This window comes from Cervus canadensis, chromosome 9 (assembly GCF_019320065.1).
Source record: "Cervus canadensis isolate Bull #8, Minnesota chromosome 9, ASM1932006v1, whole genome shotgun sequence".
NCBI classification, from domain to species: Eukaryota; Metazoa; Chordata; class Mammalia; order Artiodactyla; family Cervidae; genus Cervus; species Cervus canadensis.
The window spans coordinates 32,723,301-32,744,310 of NC_057394.1; the positions used below are offsets into that span (position 1 = coordinate 32,723,301).

Below are 21,010 nucleotides of genomic sequence, written 5' to 3' on the forward strand. Positions count from 1 at the left end.
AGTGGTGTGAATTCCTATAAACTGTGCTCATGTGATACAATTTGTTATTGACTGAACTGCACCCTCCTCGAAACTTGTAGATTAAAGTACTAACCCCGCAGTGTGACTTACGTAGAGATAGGGCCTTTAGGGAGGGAGTTACGAGTACCTGAGGTTATAAGTGTAAAGCCGGAATACAACAGGACTGGTGTCCCTACAGGAAGAGGCAGAGACGGCAGGGAGTTCTCTGTGCACACGCAGAGAAGAGGCCATGTGAGGACACGGCAAGAAGACAGCCATCTGCAAGCCAGGAGGAGAACCCTCACCAGAAACCAAATTTTCTGGCTCTCTGATCTCAGACTTCTAGCTTCCAGAACCGTGAGAAAATAAATTTTCATTGTTTAAGCCACCCAGTCTGTGATATTTTGTTACGGCAGCCTGAACAGACAAACACGTAACTTAATCACCTTTAACTGCTTTCACATACACATGCACTAGTTAAACAGAGAAGCTGTGACGACTGAAGCACAGACAGATTCACTTTTTATGCCCTCTGGCCTATAAGACAGAAAGTAAAGCTGATAAGTCTTTAACGTACAGAAAGGGCAGGGCATTCCATTCTGGATCCTCACCGGGTCCCCAGCCTCTGGGATCTAATGCCTGATGATCTGAGGTAAAGCTGATGTAATAGTTGAAATAAAGTACACAATAAATGCAATGCACATACATGAATCATCCCAAAACCATCCCCCCTCCTCCCTGGTCTGTGGAAAAATTGTCTTCCATGAAACTGGTCCCTGGTGCCAAAACGTGAGTGCTGCTAAGGCATGTCTGAATTGTCAGGAAAAGGATTTAACAAACATACACTAAACCTTAGGTATGTCAAATCCATAAAAGAAAGAATGCGTAGTAGAGACAGGTGAACAGATATCAATACATGCCTAAGAGAGAAGACATGAATACTTTTCTTTCAGCTCCACCTTCATTCACGCATGTTCCACTGGAGAGCTAGAACAAAACAAGGAAGCTTAAAAGGTGTAGAGAAGGGACTTTCCTGCGGGTCAAGTGGCTTAGCCTCCACACTCCCAGTCAGAAGTCTGAGATCAATGAGTCAGAAAATTCCATTTCTGGTGAGGGTTCTCTTCCTGGCTTGCAGATGGTTCATCAGGGAACTAGATCCCACATACCACAATTAAAAATCCACATGCCACAACTGAAAAGATCCCACAGACAGCAGTGAAAACTGAAGATCCTGCATGTCGCAACTAAGACAGAGCACAGCAAAATAAATCAATATTTTTTTTTTTTTAAAGGTGGAGGTCACCTATTCCCAACACAGCAAGGCCCAAGATGGAACCCAGAGAAGCAACAGGTTCATATAAGCTATACTCCTGTGGAAAAGTAAGATTTGGGGGAGTAAATAACAGGGAAGTAGGAAAATTAGCACAGGAAATTTGGTAAAGTACACTTAGTGTTGCTTCAATTACAGGTGAATGGCATCTGAAAGAAGGCTGCCAATCAAATGACTTACTAGAACTGAGAGGTGAAGTCTCAGTTAAGGATGAGGAAGGCGAACACCACCTTCACTGACAGCACTCATAACTCATGGCATTTCATGTGTATTAACTCATTTGATCCTTACATTAGCCTTTTAAGAAGAACGAGATCAGAATTAATTCCCTTTCACAGAAGGACAAATTAAGAGTCAGAACAGAGAGGAGCCAAGATGGCGGAGGAGTAGGATGGGGAGACCACTTTCTCTCCTACAAATTCATCAAAAGAATATCTGAACGAGCGAACTTCACAAAACAACTTCGGATCACTAGCTGAGGTCATCAGGCGCCCAGAAAAGCAGCCCATTGTCTTCGAAAGGAGGTAGGACAAAATATAAAAGATAAAAAGTGAGACAAAAGAGCTAAGGACAGAGATCCGTCCCGGGAAGCGGGTCTTTAGAGGACGTTTCCAGACACCGGGAAACCCTCGCACTGTCGGGCCTGGGGGAAGTGTTTGAATCTAGGAGGGCAACCTGACTGGGAGGGAAACAATAAATAAAACCCACAGATTACGTGCCTAAAAGCAACTCTCAGCAGAAAAGTGCTCCAGACACCCGCATCCGCCACCAGCAAGTGGGGGCCGCACGGAGAGGAGCAGGCGGCATTGTTTGGGGCAGGGTCTGGGCCTGAGTGCCCTGAGGACAATCGGAGGGAGCTTTTGTGAGTTGCCAACTTGAACTGTGGGAGAGCAGGGAAGAGAGAGAAAATTGACCGGCCGAACACGCTGCCGGCCGTTCGCAGAACAAAGGGACCGAGAAAGTCCAGAGAAGAGCTCGCAGACTGCGGACCGGCCCAGACCCGCCGGAGGCGGGAGCAGGTCGCAGCGAGACACAGGGCGCAGGCACCCGACCTACGCGGGCGGGGGCAGGGGCGGGGGCTGGGGACGCGGAGGGCAGAAGGCGCATGCACCCGACTGACGCCGGCGGAAACCGAGATTGGGACCGCGGAAGGTAGTGGGCGCACCGCACCCGGGGAAAGTGCGCCTGTCAAGCTCCTGGCTGCCTGGACTGCTCTGACAGGGAAGGCACAAGAGCGGACGCAGCCTTTTGTTCCGCGCTTTTGTGGAGCACCCGAGGGGAGCTGCGCGCGGCGCGCTCCATATAGAGCAGCCGGGATCCTGAGCAGCGCAGACCGAGAAAGCAGCGCCAGCCTCTCCCGGCAGCGCCAGCCCATCCCGGCAGCGCCAGCCCATCCCCGCAGCGTCAGCCCCTCCCAGCAGCGCGACAGAACTAGCTACCTGAATAAGAGTCCACCTCCGCCCGCCTGTGTCAGGGCGGAAATGAGGCTCTGAAGAAACCGGCAAACAGAAGCCAAATAAACAAACGGAACCGCTTCAGAAGGGACCGGTGCAACAGATTAAAATCCCTAAGTGTAAGCTGGAACGAGGATATATCTGAAACTGAGCCAAACCGACATTGACCTCAACAGCTCCAGAGAAATTCCTAGATATATTTTTACTTTTTTTTTTTTTTAATAAGAAACCAAAAAAAAAATTTTAATTTTTTCTTTTTTATTTTTTCTTTTATTTTCCTTTAAAATTCCCTATTACTCCCCCATCACTCCTTAACTTTCATTTTCATAGATTTTTAAGGTTTTTTTTAATTAGGGAAAAATCTTTTTTTTTTTTCTTTTTTTCTCCTTTTTCTCTTCTATTTTCTATTTTTCTTTTTCTCTTATTTCTTTTAAAGTCCTCTAGTACTCCTCTACTACTCCTTAATTTTCATTTTCAATACACTATAACCTTACCAAAAAAAAAAAGAGAAGCCCTATTTTTTAAACTGAACTTCATATATATTTAAAAAATTTTTTTTGTGTGTGTTTTGGTTTTTGTTTTTAATATAGTATTTTTAAGAGTCTAATCTCTACTCTAGATTTTTAATTTTTGTTTTTCAATATATGATATAAATTGTGAACATTTAAGAATCCAATATTCAGTTCCCATTTTTACTCAGGAGTGTGTTGATTATTCTCTCCCAATCTTGACTCTCTGTTTTCTACCTCAGAACACCTCTATTTCCTCCTTTCCCCTTTTCTTCCCAATCCAATTCTGTGAATCTTGGTGGGTGTCTGGGCTACGGAGAACATTCTGGGAACAGACAACTGCGTAGATCTGTCTCTCTCCTCTTGAGTCCCCCTTTTTCTCCTCCTGCTCAACACTATCTCCCTCCTCCCTCTCCTCTTCTTCATGTAACTCTGTGAACTTCTCTGGGTGTCCCTAACGGGGGGAGAAACTTTTCGCCATTAACCTAGAAGTTTTATTATCAGTGCTGTGTAGTTGGAGAAGTCCTGAGACTACAGGAAGAATAAAACTGAAATCCAGAGGCAGGAGACTTAAGCCCAAAACCTGAGAACATCAGAAAACTCCTGACTACATGGAACTTTAAGTAATAAGTGACCGTCCAAAAGCCTCCATACCTACACTGAAACCAACCACCACCCAAGAGCCAATAAGTTTTAGAGCAAGACATACCAAGCAAATTCTCCAGCAACGCAGGAACATAGCCCTAAACGTCAACATACAGGCTGCCCAAGGTGACACCTAACACATAGACCCATCTCAAAACTCATTACTGAGCACTCCATTGCTCTCCAGAGAGAAGAAATCAAGTTCCACGCACCAGAACACCGACACAAACTTTCCTAACCAGGAAACATTGACAAGCCAATCGTCTAACCCCACCTACTGGGAAAAACCTCCACAATAAAAAGGAACCACAGACCTCCAGAATACAAAAAGCCCAGTCCAGACACCGCAATCTAAACAAGATGAAAAGGCAGAGAAATACCCAACAGGTAAAGGAACATGAAAAATGCCCACCAAGTCAAGCAAAAGAGGAGGAGATAGGGAATCTACCTGAAAAAGAATTTAGAATAATGATAATAAAAATGATCCAAAATCTTGAAAACAAAATGGAGTTACAGATAAATAGCCTGGAGACAAAGATTGAGAAGATGCAAGAAATGTTTAATAAAGACCTAGAAGAAATAAAAAAGAGTCAATTAAAAATGAATAATGCAATGAATGAGATCAAAAACACTCTGGAGGGAACCAAGAGTAGAATAACGGAGACAGAAGATAGGATAAGTGAGGTAGAAGATAAAATGGTGGAAATAAATGAAACAGAGAGGAAAAAAGAAAAAAGGATCAAAAGAAATGAGGACAACCTCAGGGACCTCTGGGACAATATGAAACGCCCCAACATTCGAATCGTAGGAATCCCAGAAGAAGAAGACAAAAAGAAAGGCCATGAGAAAATACTCAAGGAGATAATAGCTGAAAACTTCCCTAAAATGGGGAAGGAAATAGCCACCCAAATCCAAGAAACCCAGAGAGTCCAAAACAGGATAAAACCCAAGGTGAAACACCCCAAGACACATATTAATCAAATTAACAAAGATCAAACACAAAGAACAAATATTAAAAGCAGCAAGGGAAAAACAACAAATAACACACAAAGGGATTCCCATAAGGATAACAGCTGATCTATCAATAGAAACCCTCCAGGCCAGAAGGGAATGGCAAGACATACTGAAAGTAATGAAAGAGAATAACCTACAACCTAGATTACTGTATCCAGCAAGGATCTCATTCAGATATGAAGGAGAATTCAAAAGCTTTACAGATAAGCAAAAGCTGAGAGAATTCAGCACCACCAAACCAGCTCTTCAACAAATGCTAAAGGATCTTCTCTAGATAGGAAATGCAGAAAGGTTGTATAAATGTGAACCCAAAACAACAAAGTAAATGGCAACGGGACCACACCTATCAATAATTACCTTAAATGTAAATGGGTTGAATGCCCCAACCAAAAGACAAAGATTGGCTGAATGGATACAAAAACAAGACCCCTATATATGCTGTCTACAAGAGACCCACCTCAAAGCAAGAGACACATACAGACTAAAAGTGAAGGGCTGGAAAAAAATATTTCATGCAAATGGAGACCAAAAGAAAGCAGGAGTCGCAATACTCATATCAGATAAAATAGACTTTCAAATAAAGGATGTGAAAAGAGACAAAGAAGAACACTACATAATGATCAAAGGATTAATGCAAGAAGAAGATATAACAATTATAAATATATATGCACCCAACATAGGAGCACCGCAATATGTACGGCAAACGCTAACGAGTATGAAAGGGGAAATTAATAGTAACACAATAATAGTGGGAGACTTTAATACCCCACTCACAACTATGGATAGATCAACTAAACAGAAAATTAACAAGGAAACACAAACCTTGAATGACACAATGGACCAGCTAGACCTAATTGATATCTATAGGACATTTCACCCCAAAACAATCAACTTCACCTTTTTCTCAAGTGCACACGGAACCTTCTCAAGAATAGATCACATCCTGGGCCATAAATCTGGTCTTGGAAAATTCAAAAAAATTGAAATCATTCCAGTCATCTTTTCTGACCACAGTGCAGTAAGATTAGATCTCAATTACAGGAAAAAAATTGTTAAAAATTCAAACACATGGAGGCTAAATAACACGCTTCTGAATAACCAACAAATCATAGAAGAAATCAAAAAAGAAATCAAAATATGCATAGAAATGAATGAAAATGAAAACACAACAACCCAAAACCTATGGGACACTGTAAAAGCAGTGCTAAGGGGAAGGTTCATAGCATTACAGGCTTACATCAAGAAACAAGAAAAAAGCCAAATAAATAACCTAACTCTACACCTAAAGCAATTAGAGAAGGAAGAAATGAAGAACCCCAGGGTTAGCAGAAGGAAAGAAATCTTAAAAATTAGGGCAGAAATAAATGCAAAAGAAACTAAAGAGACCATAGCAAAAATCAACAAAGCTAAAAGCTGGTTTTTTGAAAAAATAAACAAAATTGACAAACCATTAGCAAGACTCATTAAGAAACAAAGAGAGAAGAACCAAATTAACAAAATTAGAAATGAAAATGGAGAGATCACAACAGACAACACTGAAATACAAAGGATCATAAGAGACTACTACCAGCAGCTCTATGCCAATAAAATGGACAACTTGGATGAAATGGACAAATTCTTAGAAAAGTATAACCTTCCAAAACTGAACCAGGAAGAAATAGAAGATCTTAACAGACCATCACAAGCAAGGAAATCAAAACTGTAATCAAAAATCTTCCAGCAAACAAAAGCCCAGGACCAGATGGCTTCACAGCTGAATTCTACCAAAAATTTAGAGAAGAGCTAACACCTATCTTACTCAAACTCTTCCAGAAAATTGCAGAAGAAGGTAAACTTCCAAACTCATTCTATGAGGCCACCATCACCCTAATTCCAAAACCAGACAAAGATGCCACAAAAAAAGAAAACTACAGGCCAATATCACTGATGAACATAGATGCAAAAATCCTTAACAAAATTCTAGCAAACAGAATCCAACAACATATTAAAAAATCATACACCACGACCAAGTGGGCTTTATCCCAGGAATGCAAGGATTCTTTAATATCCGCAAATCAATCAATGTAATACACCACATTAACAAATTGAAAGATAAAAACCATATGATTATCTCAATAGATGCAGAGAAAGCCTTTGACAAAATTCAACACTCATTTATGATTAAAACTCTCCAAAAAGCAGGAATAGAAGGAACATACCTCAACATAATAAAAGCTATATATGACAAACCCACAGCAAGCATCACCCTCAATGGTGAAAAATTGAAAGCATTTCCCCTGAAATCAGGAACAAGACAAGGGTGCCCACTCTCACCACTACTATTCAACATAGTGTTGGAAGTTTGGCCACAGCAATCAGAGCAGAAAAAGAAGTAAAAGGAATCCAGATAGGAAAAGAAGAAGTGAAACTCTCACTGTTTGCAGATGACATGATCCTCTACATAGAAAACCCTAAAGACTCTACCAGAAAATTACTAGAGCTAATCAATGAATATAGTAAAGTAGCAGGATATAAAATTAACACACAAAATCCCTTGCATTCCTATATACTAACAATGAAAAAACAGAAAGAGAAATTAAGGAAACAATACCATTCACCATTGCAACAAAAAGAATAAAATACTTAGGAGTATATCTACCTAAAGAAACAAAAGACCTATACATAGAAAACTATAAACACTGATGAAAGAAATCAAAGAGGACACAAACAGATGGAGAAACATACCGTGTTCATGGATTGGAAGAATCAATATTGTCAAAATGGCTATTCTACCAAAGCAATCTATACATTCAATGCAATCCCTATCAAGCTACCAACGGTATTTTTCACAGAACTAGAACAAATAATTTCACAATTTGTATGGAAATACAAAAAACCTCGAATAGCCAAAGTAATCTTGAGAAAGAAGAATGGAACTGGAGGAATCAACCTGCCTGACTTCAGACTCTACTACAAAGCCACAGTCATCAAGACAGTATGGTACTGGCACAAAGACAGAACTATAGATCAATGGAACAGAATAGAAAGCCCAGAGATAAATCCACGAACCTGTGGACACCTTATCTTTGACAAAGGAGGCAAGGATATACAATGGAAAAAAGACAACCTCTTTAACAAGTGGTGCTGGGAAAACCGGTCAACCACTTGTAAAAGAATGAAACTAGAACACTTTCTAACACCATACACAAAAATAAACTCAAAATGGATTAAAGATCTAAATGTCAGACCAGAAACTATAAAACTCCTAGAGGAGAACATAGGCAAAACACTCTCCGACATAAATCACAGCAAGATCCTCTATAACCCACCTCCCAGAATATTGGAAATAAAAGCAAAACTAAACAAATGGGACCTAATGAAACTTAAAAGCTTTTGCACTACAAAGGAAACTATAAGTAAGGTGAAAAGACAGCCCTCAGATTGGAGAAAATAATAGCAAATGAAGCAACAGACAAAGGATTAATCTCAAAAATATACAAGCAACTCCTGCAGCTCAATTCCAGAAAAATAAATGACCCAATCAAAAAAATGGGCCAGAGAACTAAACAGACATTTCTCCAAAGAAGACATACAGATGGCTAACAAACACATGAAAAGGTGCTCAACATCACTCAAGTTACAGCTGAGAATTGCAAATCAAGAACACAATGAGGTACATTACACCACCAAGTCAGGATGCTGCTATCGCAAAAGTCTACACGCAATAAATGCTGGGAAGGGTGTGGAGAAAAGGGAACCCTCTTACACTGTTGGTGGGAATGCAAACTAGTCAGCCACTATGGAGAACAGTGTGGAGATTTCTTAAAAACTGGAAAATAGAGACTGCCATATGACCACGCAATCCCACTCTGGGCATACAACACTGAGGAACCAGAATCTGAAAGCAGAACGTGCACCCAATGTTCTCGCAGCAACTGTTTATAATAGCCCGGGACAATGGAAGCAAACCTAGATGCCCTCAGCAATGATGGATAAGGAAGCTGTGGTACATATACAATGGAATAATTACTCAGCCGTTAAAAAGAATTCATTTGAATCCAGTTCAATGAGATGGATGAAACTGGAGCCCATTATACAGAGTGAAGTAAGCGAAAGATAAAAGAACTTACAGCAATACTAACACATATATATTGAATTTAGAAAGATGGTAACGATAACCCTATATGCAAAACAGAAAAAGAGACACAGAAGTACAGAACAGACTTTTGAACTCTGTGGGAGAAGATGAGGGTGGGATGTTGCGAAAGAACAGCATGTATATTATCTATGGTGAAACAGGTCACCAGCCCAGGTGGGATGCATGAGACAAGTGCTCGAGCCTGGTGCACTGGGAAGACCCAGAGGAATCGGGTGGAGAGGGAGGTGGGAGGGGGGATCGGGATGGGGAATACGTGTAAATCTATTGCTGTTCGTGTCAATGTATGACAAAACCCACTGAAAAAAATAAATTAATTAATTAATTAAAAAAAAAAAAAAAAAAAAAAAAAAAAAAAAAAAAAAAAAAAGTGTCAGAACAGTTAGGCTCCACACACGAAGTCACAAGGTAAGTAGGAGGCATTGTAGGTAGGACTGTAGCACCCCAGTCTTTTTTTTTTTTTTTGCAACCAAGTCTTTTACACCTGTTTACACTGATCATTTTATACATATACCTCCCACCTACCCAAAGAATTTGTCGAGTAATCAGAAAGCAATATTATATACTATAGTTTATCCATTAACTAGTATGGCTACACTTTTAAATTTTCAATAGCCACAAGATAGGTATCAATAATAAAGGGGAAATGAGTAACTCCACAGTGAAGAAAGCTGGCGGACACCACCTTAACTTGATGAGCGTTACCATCACTAGTAATAAGATACCTAGGAATAAGATACCCAGCAATAAGATACCTAGTAAAAAGACATCCAGATCATTGCCTTCTGATATGATGCACTGAAAAGACAGCATTTCTGTGATATTCTTGGGGGGATAGGGCAGACTGTACCACCTGAATCTAATCACAGGCAAACATTAGCTAAATCCAAATTGAAAGACATTCTACAAAATAACAGACCAGGACTCTACAGAAGAATCAAAGTTGTTACAAAACAAAGACAGACTGAAAAAACTGTTTTGGATTGAGGCAGATGGTGGAAACACAGAGGCTAATACAATGTGTAATCCCAAAACAGATGCTAGACCAAGAAAAAGACATCAGTGGCACAGCTGGGAAAATCTGAAAAAGGTCTACAAGCTAGTCAGTGTTATTTCATGATGCTAATTTAACTTCCCAATGTTGATTACTAGACTAAAGTTATGTATGTTAACACTTGGAAAAGTTGGATGAAAGCTATATTCCAATTGTACTGTTTCTGCGTTTTTCTTCCTAAATTTAAAATTATTTCAAAATGAAAAGTTTAAAATGTTCAAATTTTATTTTTTTTAAATGTTTAAATTTTAAACAATTTGATACTTGCTCTGAAAACAAACAAGTGAATATTACAAATGAATGAACACCAATATAATACTAACATTAAGCACTTATTAATTCTATCACAGAAAAATCGTCATTATATATAAATGCACATTTCAAATACAGTAAATTCCCAAAGAATAATCAATTTCACTATACTTGATTCTGAACTGCATAAAGGCAAATTTCTGTCTTATCCTCATGCAATTCTCTTTATTTAAACTATCAACATTGAGAAAAACATGAAACTAACAACGTATTAATTTTCAGACATTTCCACTAAACTACAAGCAACAAAATGACCAAAAAATTATTTTCCTTATAAACAGAACAAATTCAATAAAATTTAATACTTCACAAATATTATGAGTTTCTTAAGGTACAGTTACAACTCTTAGATATCTCCTCTTTCTGGATGCAATTACAATATCTGAGCCCAAAGCTATATAAAAACCTAGCTTTATATGAAGAAAGTAAGTCATTGATGCCTAACAAGGCAATCAATGTGTTATACCCAGATAACCTCTTTAAGAACTGTCGCTTATATGACTCATCCATGGTAGGTACTTGAAAGTACTTACTGAATAAAGATGTTCAATATCACTAATCATTGGGGAAATGCAAATTAGACCACAACTAGATACCACCACACAACTATTAGATTTCTAAAATTTTTTAAACCCTCAGTACCAAATGCTGATGAGGATCACAGCAATAGGAACACTCATTCACTGCTGGTGGGAATGCAGAATGGAACTGGAAGAAATTCTTACAAATCAGAATTCACATTTCAAAACATCTTTCTAATTCTTTCTAAACGTACTTGAAAGTGAAAGTGAAGTAGCACAGTCGTGTGCGACTCTTTGCGACCCCATGGGCTGTAGCCTGCCAGGCTCCTCCGTCCATGGGATTTTCCAGGCAAGGATACTGGAGAGGGTTGCCATTTCCTTCTCCAGGGGATCTTCATGACCCAGTGGTTGAACCCAGGTCTCCCGCACTGCAGGCAGACTCTTTACCATCTAAGCCACCAGGGAAGCCCAACTTACAAATAACCTAGTATCTCCTTAACTATGATTCCCTCAAGTCTAAAATGGGAATAATGCAAGTGATTATTATGATAGCATGCTGATGTGAAAACTCACACATGGATAAACCTCATAAAAGTTTTCTAAGCAGAATCAATTATGTTTTTAAGCACTAGAGTTCAAGGTAATTTCCACAGAATGTCACTTATCCAATGAACCAAACCTTAATTTCTAGCTTTTAACTAATGGATGTATAACTGACTTCTATTTCATTCCTTTTGAGAGAAAATCTGTTAAAAGTAGGCTCAGACACAAGGAGATAAGGCATATATAAGACATTTTGCGGTGACACTTCAAAGGATTACGAGAAGCAAAGCATCATCAGGGGATATACACATTTCTTTCTTTACATTTTCTGAACATGAGCAAGCAATTATTGTACCAAATTTACATGTAAACTTTAAGGTTACATGTAGTAAGAGACTGAATTGTGGATGGTGAAAACAGAGAAAGTAAAATTAAACCAACAAAAGGTTTAAATTGAAATATTCTTACTGAAAATCAGTACAGTTTTATTTGCACAACTTATATAATCTGAAATGTTTAAATTATAAACCATGTTAAAGAAAATCTATTTCCAGACGTTAGAAATAGACAGCAGAACAGAATCTAAACAATAGCTTGTTGCTGTTTAGTCGCTAAGTCATGCTCAACTAGCTACTGGATAGTTGGAGACAGCCACTAGATGGCAGTGACTACAAATAAATCTATGCTTACTAAAGCAAATAAATGTGAAGCACGGGCCGATCGATTGTCTTTACCCAAAGAAATGAAGGTGACAATTTATATAATCTTACTCTTATAATATCAGTGCAATATTTGTCTACAAAGATTCCTATTCTAATAGGAAGCATAAAGATATAAATTGTAGAAACTTAATTTAGTAAAAATGTAATAATAGGCAGATAATTTACATTAACACATTAAATGTAAACATTTATATTCATCTCAATTAACATACCACCACTGACCAAAAACAGGGCCAACCAAGTGCCTAGGTTACTGTGCATTTACAACACTGGTGTATCAGTTAAATGCTTTCAGATCTAAAAACTACAGATTGAGAAGAAGATAGCACAGTTAAGTGAAACACAGAAATGCAAAGATAATAACTAAGCTCGAGTCAAATAATTAGATGGTGTCAAATAACATGTTTTTATTTCTAAGAAATGGGTATTTATACTACAAGTAACTACAATAAATTTAAATTCTTCCTTTACCAATTAAGATTTCTTAAAAGACAACCATGAAAGGAATTAATGTTTACACTACTCTTTTTGTAAAGAAAATATGTGGGAAGCCTGTTATTAATATAAAGGGTTACCGGTTGAACTAAGAAAAAAATTAAGGTTTACTAGACTAATAGTACAAAGAAGAATTATTTTGTAGCCAAAGTGTGAATTTCCTTTTCATCATACTAAACATGTGTGCATTAATCACTCAGTTGTGTTCAACTCTTTGTAACCCCATGGATTGTAATCCACCAGGTTCCTCTGTCCATGAAATTCTCCAGGCAAGAATACTGGAGTGAGGTAGGCATTCCCTTCCAGGGGATCTTCCCAACCCAGGGAGCAAACCCAGGTCTCCTGCACTGCAGGCAGATTCTTTAACTTTTGACCCACGAGGGAAGTCCCATACTTAACATATCTAATGACGAATTGTAACTAAAACCATGAGATATAAATACTGCATATACATTATCTGATTGCCAACCTGAATATAATTTAGAAAATCTGAAGAGGAAAATATAACTGCCTGCACATCCACCCACACACTTCTGATACTTCTATTCTTCAGCAGATGAAATAAAAGAAAGAAAATAAGCAAGAAACCATTTCAAAATGGAGGAAAAGATAACTGAATTTTTAGACTCAGAAGTAACTCAACTCGGGAAGTATGTATTTTCTATACTGTCTATTATTAAAGTTGAATGTAGTATTTTAAGTAAAACATTCCTCAGCTTTATTATCAAAATTAACTATACAGTTGAAATACATTAAGTCAGCATGCTATCAAAGAAAGTATGAAAGCTTGATCACTTAACTAGTTGAGGGCAGAAATTAACCCTATCATAATCTGAGAAATTTACTTACTTGAATACTGGGTTTCTAAGAATTATTTTAGCAATTTAAACAGCTTGAGTGTCATATTATTATTTACTGAGTGTACTATGTGCCAATCCCTGAGTTAGGAATTGAAATAATGAAGACTATAACAAAGTCTTCTTAAAGCATAATCTATAAAGTCCAATGCTAAATTAAGAATGTTGCAAAATGTTAAAATAACTATTACTCAGGTTTCTGGTCTTCTAGTGATTCACCATTCTCCACAAATAGGACAAACTCACATTCCTGTTTCTCAAATCACATTGTCCCATTTGCCCAGACTACCTCCTGTTGAATGACACTCAAGTGGATGTTCTTTGCTCCAAAAACAGAATTTACCATTTCATTATACATGTTCCTATGGCCCCAAGTGGACATGTACGATTTCACATACAAAAACATATCTAGCTTTCAATATGCTTATATGTATCTCTATACAGTAAGCATCTAGCATAATAACCGCTATGTAAAGTTACCTGGTAGGTGTTGAACAAATTCGAGGACTTGCATCATAACTTAAGATCACAGTTAGTTCAAGATCAAGAGCAATTTACATTTTAAATAATGTAAGACACACTGACAATACTTGTCTTTCTTCACTGTCTACACTGCTTTAAATACACACACAACTAACATCTGCAAGAAAAAGATCTGGAAATGAAATATTACTTACTGAAAAATGCCAGCATGAAAATCCCATCATTACCCACTCTGAGCTGGTCTGCGTCATTGAAGTCATCTCTTGGTGGACACTCTTCCTCTTGAATCTGTAAAAAATTCACCATTAGAATAGTTCACTAACCTAATTACAACTTCATTACCTTGAGTGAAAAGATAAAAATTTATTATAAAGTCTAATGTCCTCAATGTAGTGTATAAGCAAAATGAGATAATGAGTACAACGTCTGGCACATAATAAGTACTCAAAAAATGTCAGTAATTATTAGTTTTCATGGGCACCCTTGAAAAGAGTAACTTTGAAAGAGAACTCAAAAAAGATAAAAATTGAGTAACACTGTATTAATGAAAATGATATCACAAAAGAAAGATGTGACACTGCTACCTTAGTGTCAAAGTGAGAAAGCATTTTTCATAATCAACAGTGAACTCTGATATAAACTCCATGGTTGGCAATCTGGCAATATTTATCAAAAATTAAAATGTATACATCCTTTGACACAGTAACTCCAGCTCTTGAAAATCACTTGTAAGAAACGATGTAGTAAAGACAATTCACTGCAGCAATGTTAATAAGGATAAAAAATTAGATACAATATAAATGCCCATCAGTAGTGGGCTACTGTCAGGAGACAACTATCTGTGAGTCTTTGGTGTTTCTACATCTTCCAGGTAGAGGCACTGCTGGTCTACTATCTTTTCAAGGATGTTTATACAGTATACAGCTTTGAGAGAGGCAAGCAGCATCTCCCTCCAGAGGAGGGCTCCCTGCTAGCTCGGTTGGTAAAGAATCTGTATGCAATGCAGGAGACCCCAGTTCCATTCCAGAGTCTGAAAGATCCCCTGGAGAAGGGATAGGCTACCCACTCCTATATTCTTGGCTTCCCTGGTGGCTCAGCGGGTAAAGAATTCACCTGCAATGCAGGAGACCTGGGTTCAATCCCTGGGTAGGGAAGATCCCCTGGAGAAGGGAAAGGCTACCCACTCCAGTATTCTGGCCTGGAGAATTCCTGGGCTATACAGTCCATGGGGTCACAAAGAGTCAGACATGACTGACTTGACTTTCACCAGAGCAGGGATGTAGGTGTGCTTATTGACCATTAGAAAATATTGGGTTCGCCTAAACTCAGGGTTTCACATTGCAAGTAGAGGCATCGCTTGGCCTTGTTTGAGCTGCCCTGTGGGGCTTGAAACTGGCATGAGCAAATGATAATACTCTGACCACTATTACTGCTGCTGTGAATAATAAAGTTTCTGTCTGATGTCTTCTGTGAGCATCCACAAAACTGTGACAAGCCAATCAGGCAGCTTGCAAGTAGGGTAAAATCTCAGACCACTGATAATTCTGAGACCAATGAAATAAATTATTGTGTATCAAAAGCAATTAAATTCAAACAGCAAATATTTAAAAATAAATGACAATTTCCAAAATATATTAAGTGAAAGTCATTTGTACAGTACAATGCTTTTGTGTACAAAAATTATAGAAACACATTAATGTAGTTGCTTATAAATGCTGAGAAAGTTCTCTGAAAGTACATAAAGTCTGTTATCACTAATTGCCTCTAATATTCAACAAACGTTGAATATTTTTGTTGACAGAACACCCTTTCTACACAAGACTTCACTTCCTGGTACTTGGGATACATGAACGTACATAAAATCAAGATGTCTGTCTTTCTGAAGCCTAAATCCCAGTGAGGGGAACCAGACAACAAATAAAGATATAATAAATAAGTTACTTATAAAATTATTAAACGGTATAAATGTTCTACAAAAAAAAAAAAAAGGGAAAGGATGTTTAGAATGTTAAGTAAGGGTTACTGTTTTAAAGATGGAGGCTGCACAGGCCTCATTAAGGCAACACCGAGCAAAGACTTAAAGGAGAGGCAGGTACGGTGGCTATACAGATAGCTCATAGAAGAGTGTTTCAGGCAGAGGGACAAGCCCATGCCAAGGTCCTAAGATAGAATCAGACCTGGCATGTTACAGAAATAGCAAGGAAGCTGACATGGTTGAAACCACTGAAAGCAAACAGGAAGAAATGTCAGAGAGTCCACGAAAGGACCCTGAGTTTTACTGAGTGAACTAGGAGGTCTTACAGAATTTTTAATAAATGACATGACCTGATCTACAAATATATTATCTCCATGTTACATACATGTAATCTCTCCTGGGTGTTTTGTTTCAACTTTGTGTTGGTACAGACAGAGCTCAGAGAAGCTAAGTGCCCTGCCCAAGATCACATAATTAGCTAGGGCAAGGCAGGACGTGAACCCAGGATACCAATGTTCTTTCCATCCAAGCATGGCTGTTTCACTACATTATGTTGTTTTCCTGAAGGAAAAAGATTTTCAAACCATACTACTCATTATTTAGGCAAAAAGATCCCTTAAACTCTGCAATCATATATCCAAGGCAACCTTCTGATGGTCAGTGTAATCACTAGCAATGATTAAATACATATTAATAAATTTTTATATCATTTTAAGCTAAATCAAGAAATAAACACTAAAGCATAGTAGGAGCTCAAAAAAACACTGTCAATATAATGGCAAGCATATAAATATTTCATATTCTTCAGAAACAGCAGTCCAAGAGATTTTACCAGAGGGACATCATTTTTACAAAGATAGGTGACATATACACAAAGATATCCTTTACAACATTAACACTGGAAAACACACTCTTGAAAAGATTCTAACTGTTCACTAGAGAGGAATGGCCCCTATATTAAGAGTATATTGATTCCATGGAATCTCACTCAACCATTAATGTAACAGAAAATACATAAAATGCTTAAAAAAATAAAACATGGTAGCTACACAATAATTTCAATTACATTAAACATTGACTTAGAAGCCCTAAAATTAAGAAAAAATTTAAAACAAACAGCTGTCTTAGGGCAACAATAGTATTTTTTCTTTCTAATTTCCCACACTGGCTATTTTTAAAAAAAGCATTCATTAACTTAATTAACTATTATTTATTAAACACCAAGGATGTGCTAGGTAATAGCTAGGTATCAGAAATCATCTTGGGGTTGTGCATAATTTATCAAGTGCTAGCTTTTGTGTCAAAATTGTACTCACATACAATTTTAAACAACGTACAAAAAAATGAATCCTATCCACTAGATGCTTATAAGATGAGACAAAGTGGCAAGCCATGTTTAAAAGTTTTATAAAGTGAATTATGTGAAATTCAAATATTTTTCATCAGTTCAGTTCAGTTCAGTCGTTCAGTCGTGTCCAACTCTTTGGAACCCCATGAACAGCAGCACACCAGGCCTCCCAGTCCATCACAAACTCCCGGAGTCCACCCAAACCCATGTCCATTGAGTCGGTGATGCCATCTAACCATCTCATCCTCTGTCGTCCCCTTCTCCTGCCCTCAATCTTTCCCAGCATCAGGGTCTTTTCAAAGGAGTCAACTCTTCGCATCAGGTGGCCAAAGTATTGGAGCTTCAGCTTCAACATCAGTCCTTCAACACCCAGGACTGATCTCCTGTAGGATGGACTGGTTGGATCTCCTTGCAGTCCAAGGGACTCTCGAGAGTCTTCTCCAACACCACAGTTCAAAAGCATCAATTCTTCAGTGCTCAACTTTCTTTACAGTCCAGCTCTCATATCTGTACATGACCACTGGAAAAACCATAGCCTTGACTAGATGGACCTTTGTTGACAAAGTAATGTCTCTGCTTTTTAATATGCTGTCTAGGTTGGTCATAACTTTCCTTCCAAGGAGTAAGCGTCTTTTAATTTCATGGCTGCAATCACCATCTGCAGTGATTTTGGAGCACAGAAAAATAAAGTCAGCCACTTTTTCCACTGTTTCCCCATCTATTTGCCATGAAGTGATGAACTGGATGCTATGATCTTGGTTTTCTGAATGTTGAGCTTTAAGCCAACTGTTTCACTCTCCTCTTTCACTTTCATCCAGAGGCTCTTTAGTTCTTTCTATTTTTCATAGAAATATTAAAAATGGGTAATGCATTTCAGTAAATCTACTGAGTCATCACATAATCATACCTGCAACCCTACACAATAAAAATAAGAAACAGTAGGAAAAAGTATTGTTTCCAAGTGTCCTGACTACCTATATTCCCCCAATGAAACTGAGTTTAAGAAATAAATTTTCAGTTAATCCAGTTGAGATTTATTTACAACTGAAAGTACTCAAGTGCTAATCAGACCAGTTTTTTTATCTGAATCAAGTATAGAAACTCATACTCGATAATCTGCAGAAAAAGGGTGCTGGAGCAGGGGGATAGAAACAGACAAATTTGAAAGATTTTTTATAAGGGTCAAAGTTAGTTTCTTTGCACAACTCTGTTTCTACTTTCCATAAAATTTTCCACAATCTTCATAAGCTAGAGTTAAAATGGTCTCAGAAACAAACAGAAAACTTTTCTTTATAGGCATATTCCAATTCAGGCAGAGAAACACATTACTTTCTAAAACAAGACACTGGAAATGACGACAGTGAGGGGTTCTAACAGTAACACTTCAGTTTTCTCTCCAAAAGGTAAAATCGCTTCTATCTCAAGACACAGAGAAGAAGACTTAATGATTCCTACTTTCTCTTTAGTTTTGATCCAATAGAGTGGAAGTTAGGGCAACAGAAGACATTAGGTCCTTAACATCCTTTACTGGAGTGGGTACCCATTCCTTTCTCTAGGGGATCTTCCCGACCCAGAGATCGAACCTGGGTTTCCTGCACTGCAGGCAGATTCTTTACCATCTGAGCCACCAGCAAAGCCCTAAAGACCTTTACCATTCCCAAAGTCCCCAGGGAGACATTCCCTGAGAAAAGGAGCCACTGTCCCCAAGTCACCAAGAGAGTGTGTGCATGTATATACAAACATGTACATAAACACACATGCCTGATAAAAACTCCACACCTTACTGATCTGTCCTCCTGCTCTGTAATTCTCTCCTCCCAACATCAAAAATCCTTACTGACTGAGCTATATTTATGCCACAGTCTTCACAAAAACTTACTTAACTCTCAGACAGAAAATGCATCAATAATAAATTTGTGGTTTACTATCTTTACTTATGTGTCCAAAACTACTTATGATGATGTTTAACTTTGTGTGTGCTGGAGGACGGGAGTGGGAGAAGGTGTGGAGGTGGTTTTGGCTGATGAAAGAAACCCAACCACTCAACCATCAGACAATCTACTCATTGGGAGCTGGCCTGTTGGTGGCAGGGTGAGAATATATACAAACACGTTCCTCCCCACCTTGGCCCCTCACCTCATTCGAGCTTTCCTCCATGACACGATATTTTGTGTTCTTTTCCTGAACAAAATGGGGATGAATCAAAAATTTGAAATGACACCTCTAAAGTCTAAGGCAAGAAAAAAAGGTAACAAACTCTAGTCCTGCTTGCAGCCATGGTAAAATGTAAGTAATTCCCCGCTTTTCACATGACTGAAGAATAACAGCATACATACATCTCACTCCCTATTACCGAGATAGCCACTCCTTTACCAGAACAGGAAATAACATAGGCATCTATCACTGACTTGATTACTAAGACAGGGAAGATGGGGGAGAACAGGCGGTGGAATCTTTGACCATCACTCCCAAATTCTGGGGTGGCATGTATTCAAAGGACAGAAAAAAAAGAAGTGAATTGACCAAAAAAAGAAGTGAATTGACAAACGTAAGTTTGTAGGCCTGGTAAATTCTTTCTTTGTGTTTTAACCTCAGTTCAGTTCAATTCAGTTCAATTGCTAAGTTGTATCTAACTCTTTTCGACCCCATGGACTGCAGCACACCAAGCTTCCCTGGTCCATCACCAACTCCCGGAGCTTACTCAAACTCATGCCCATTGAGTCGGTGATGCCATCCAACCATCTCATCCTCTATCGTCCCCTCCTCCTCCTGTCTTCAATCTTTCCCAGCATCAGGGTCTTTTCAAATGAGTCAGTTCTTCACATCAGGTAGCCAAAGTACCGTAGTTTCAGCTTTAGCATCAGTCCTTCCAATAAATATTCAGGACTGATCTCCTTTAGGATTGACTGGTTGGATACTGGTTGGATCTCCTTGCTGTCCAAGGGACTCTCGAGCGTCTTCTCTAGCACCACAGTTTGAAAGCATCAATTCTTCGGCCCTCAAGCTTTCTTTATGGTCCAACTCTCACATCTGTAAATGACTACTGGAAAAACCATAGCTTTGACTAAACAGACTTTTGTCGGCAAAGTGATGTCTCTGTTCTTTAATATGCTGTCTAGGTTTATCATAGCTTTTCTTCCAGGGAGCAAGTGTCTTTTAATTTCATGGCTGCAGTCACCATCTGCAGTGATTTTGGAGCCCAAAAAAATAAAGCCTCTGTTTCCATTGTTTCCCCATCTATTTGCCATGAAGTAATGGGACCGGATGCCATGATCTTAGTTTTCTGAATGTTGAGTTTTAAGCCAACTTTTTCATTCTCCTCTTTCTCTTTCATCAAGAGGCTCTTTACTTCTTATTCATCTTCTGCCATAAGGGTGGTGTCATCTGCATATCTGAGGTTATTGATATTTCTCCCAGAAATCTTAATTCCAGCTTGTGCTTCATCCAGCCAGACATTTCTCATGATGTACTCTGCATATAAGTTAAATAAGCAGGGTGACAACATACAGCCTTGACATACTCCTTTCCTGATTTGGAACCAGTCTGTTGTTCCATGTCCAGTTCTAACTGTTGCTTCTTGACCTGCATACACATTTCTCAGGAGGCAGGTCAA

General features: G+C 38.5%; 1 protein-coding gene across 1 annotated transcript in view; it reads right to left on the minus strand.

Annotated features, from left to right (window-relative positions):
- Nucleotides 1–21,010, minus strand: part of NDFIP2 (Nedd4 family interacting protein 2) — a 78,677-nt gene that overhangs the window by 16,386 nt on the left and 41,281 nt on the right. Inside the window, exon 4 of the mRNA XM_043477914.1 lies at nucleotides 14,269–14,362. Coding sequence (XP_043333849.1) covers nucleotides 14,269–14,362 — 94 coding nt within the window. The remainder of the gene's footprint in view (nucleotides 1–14,268; nucleotides 14,363–21,010) is intronic.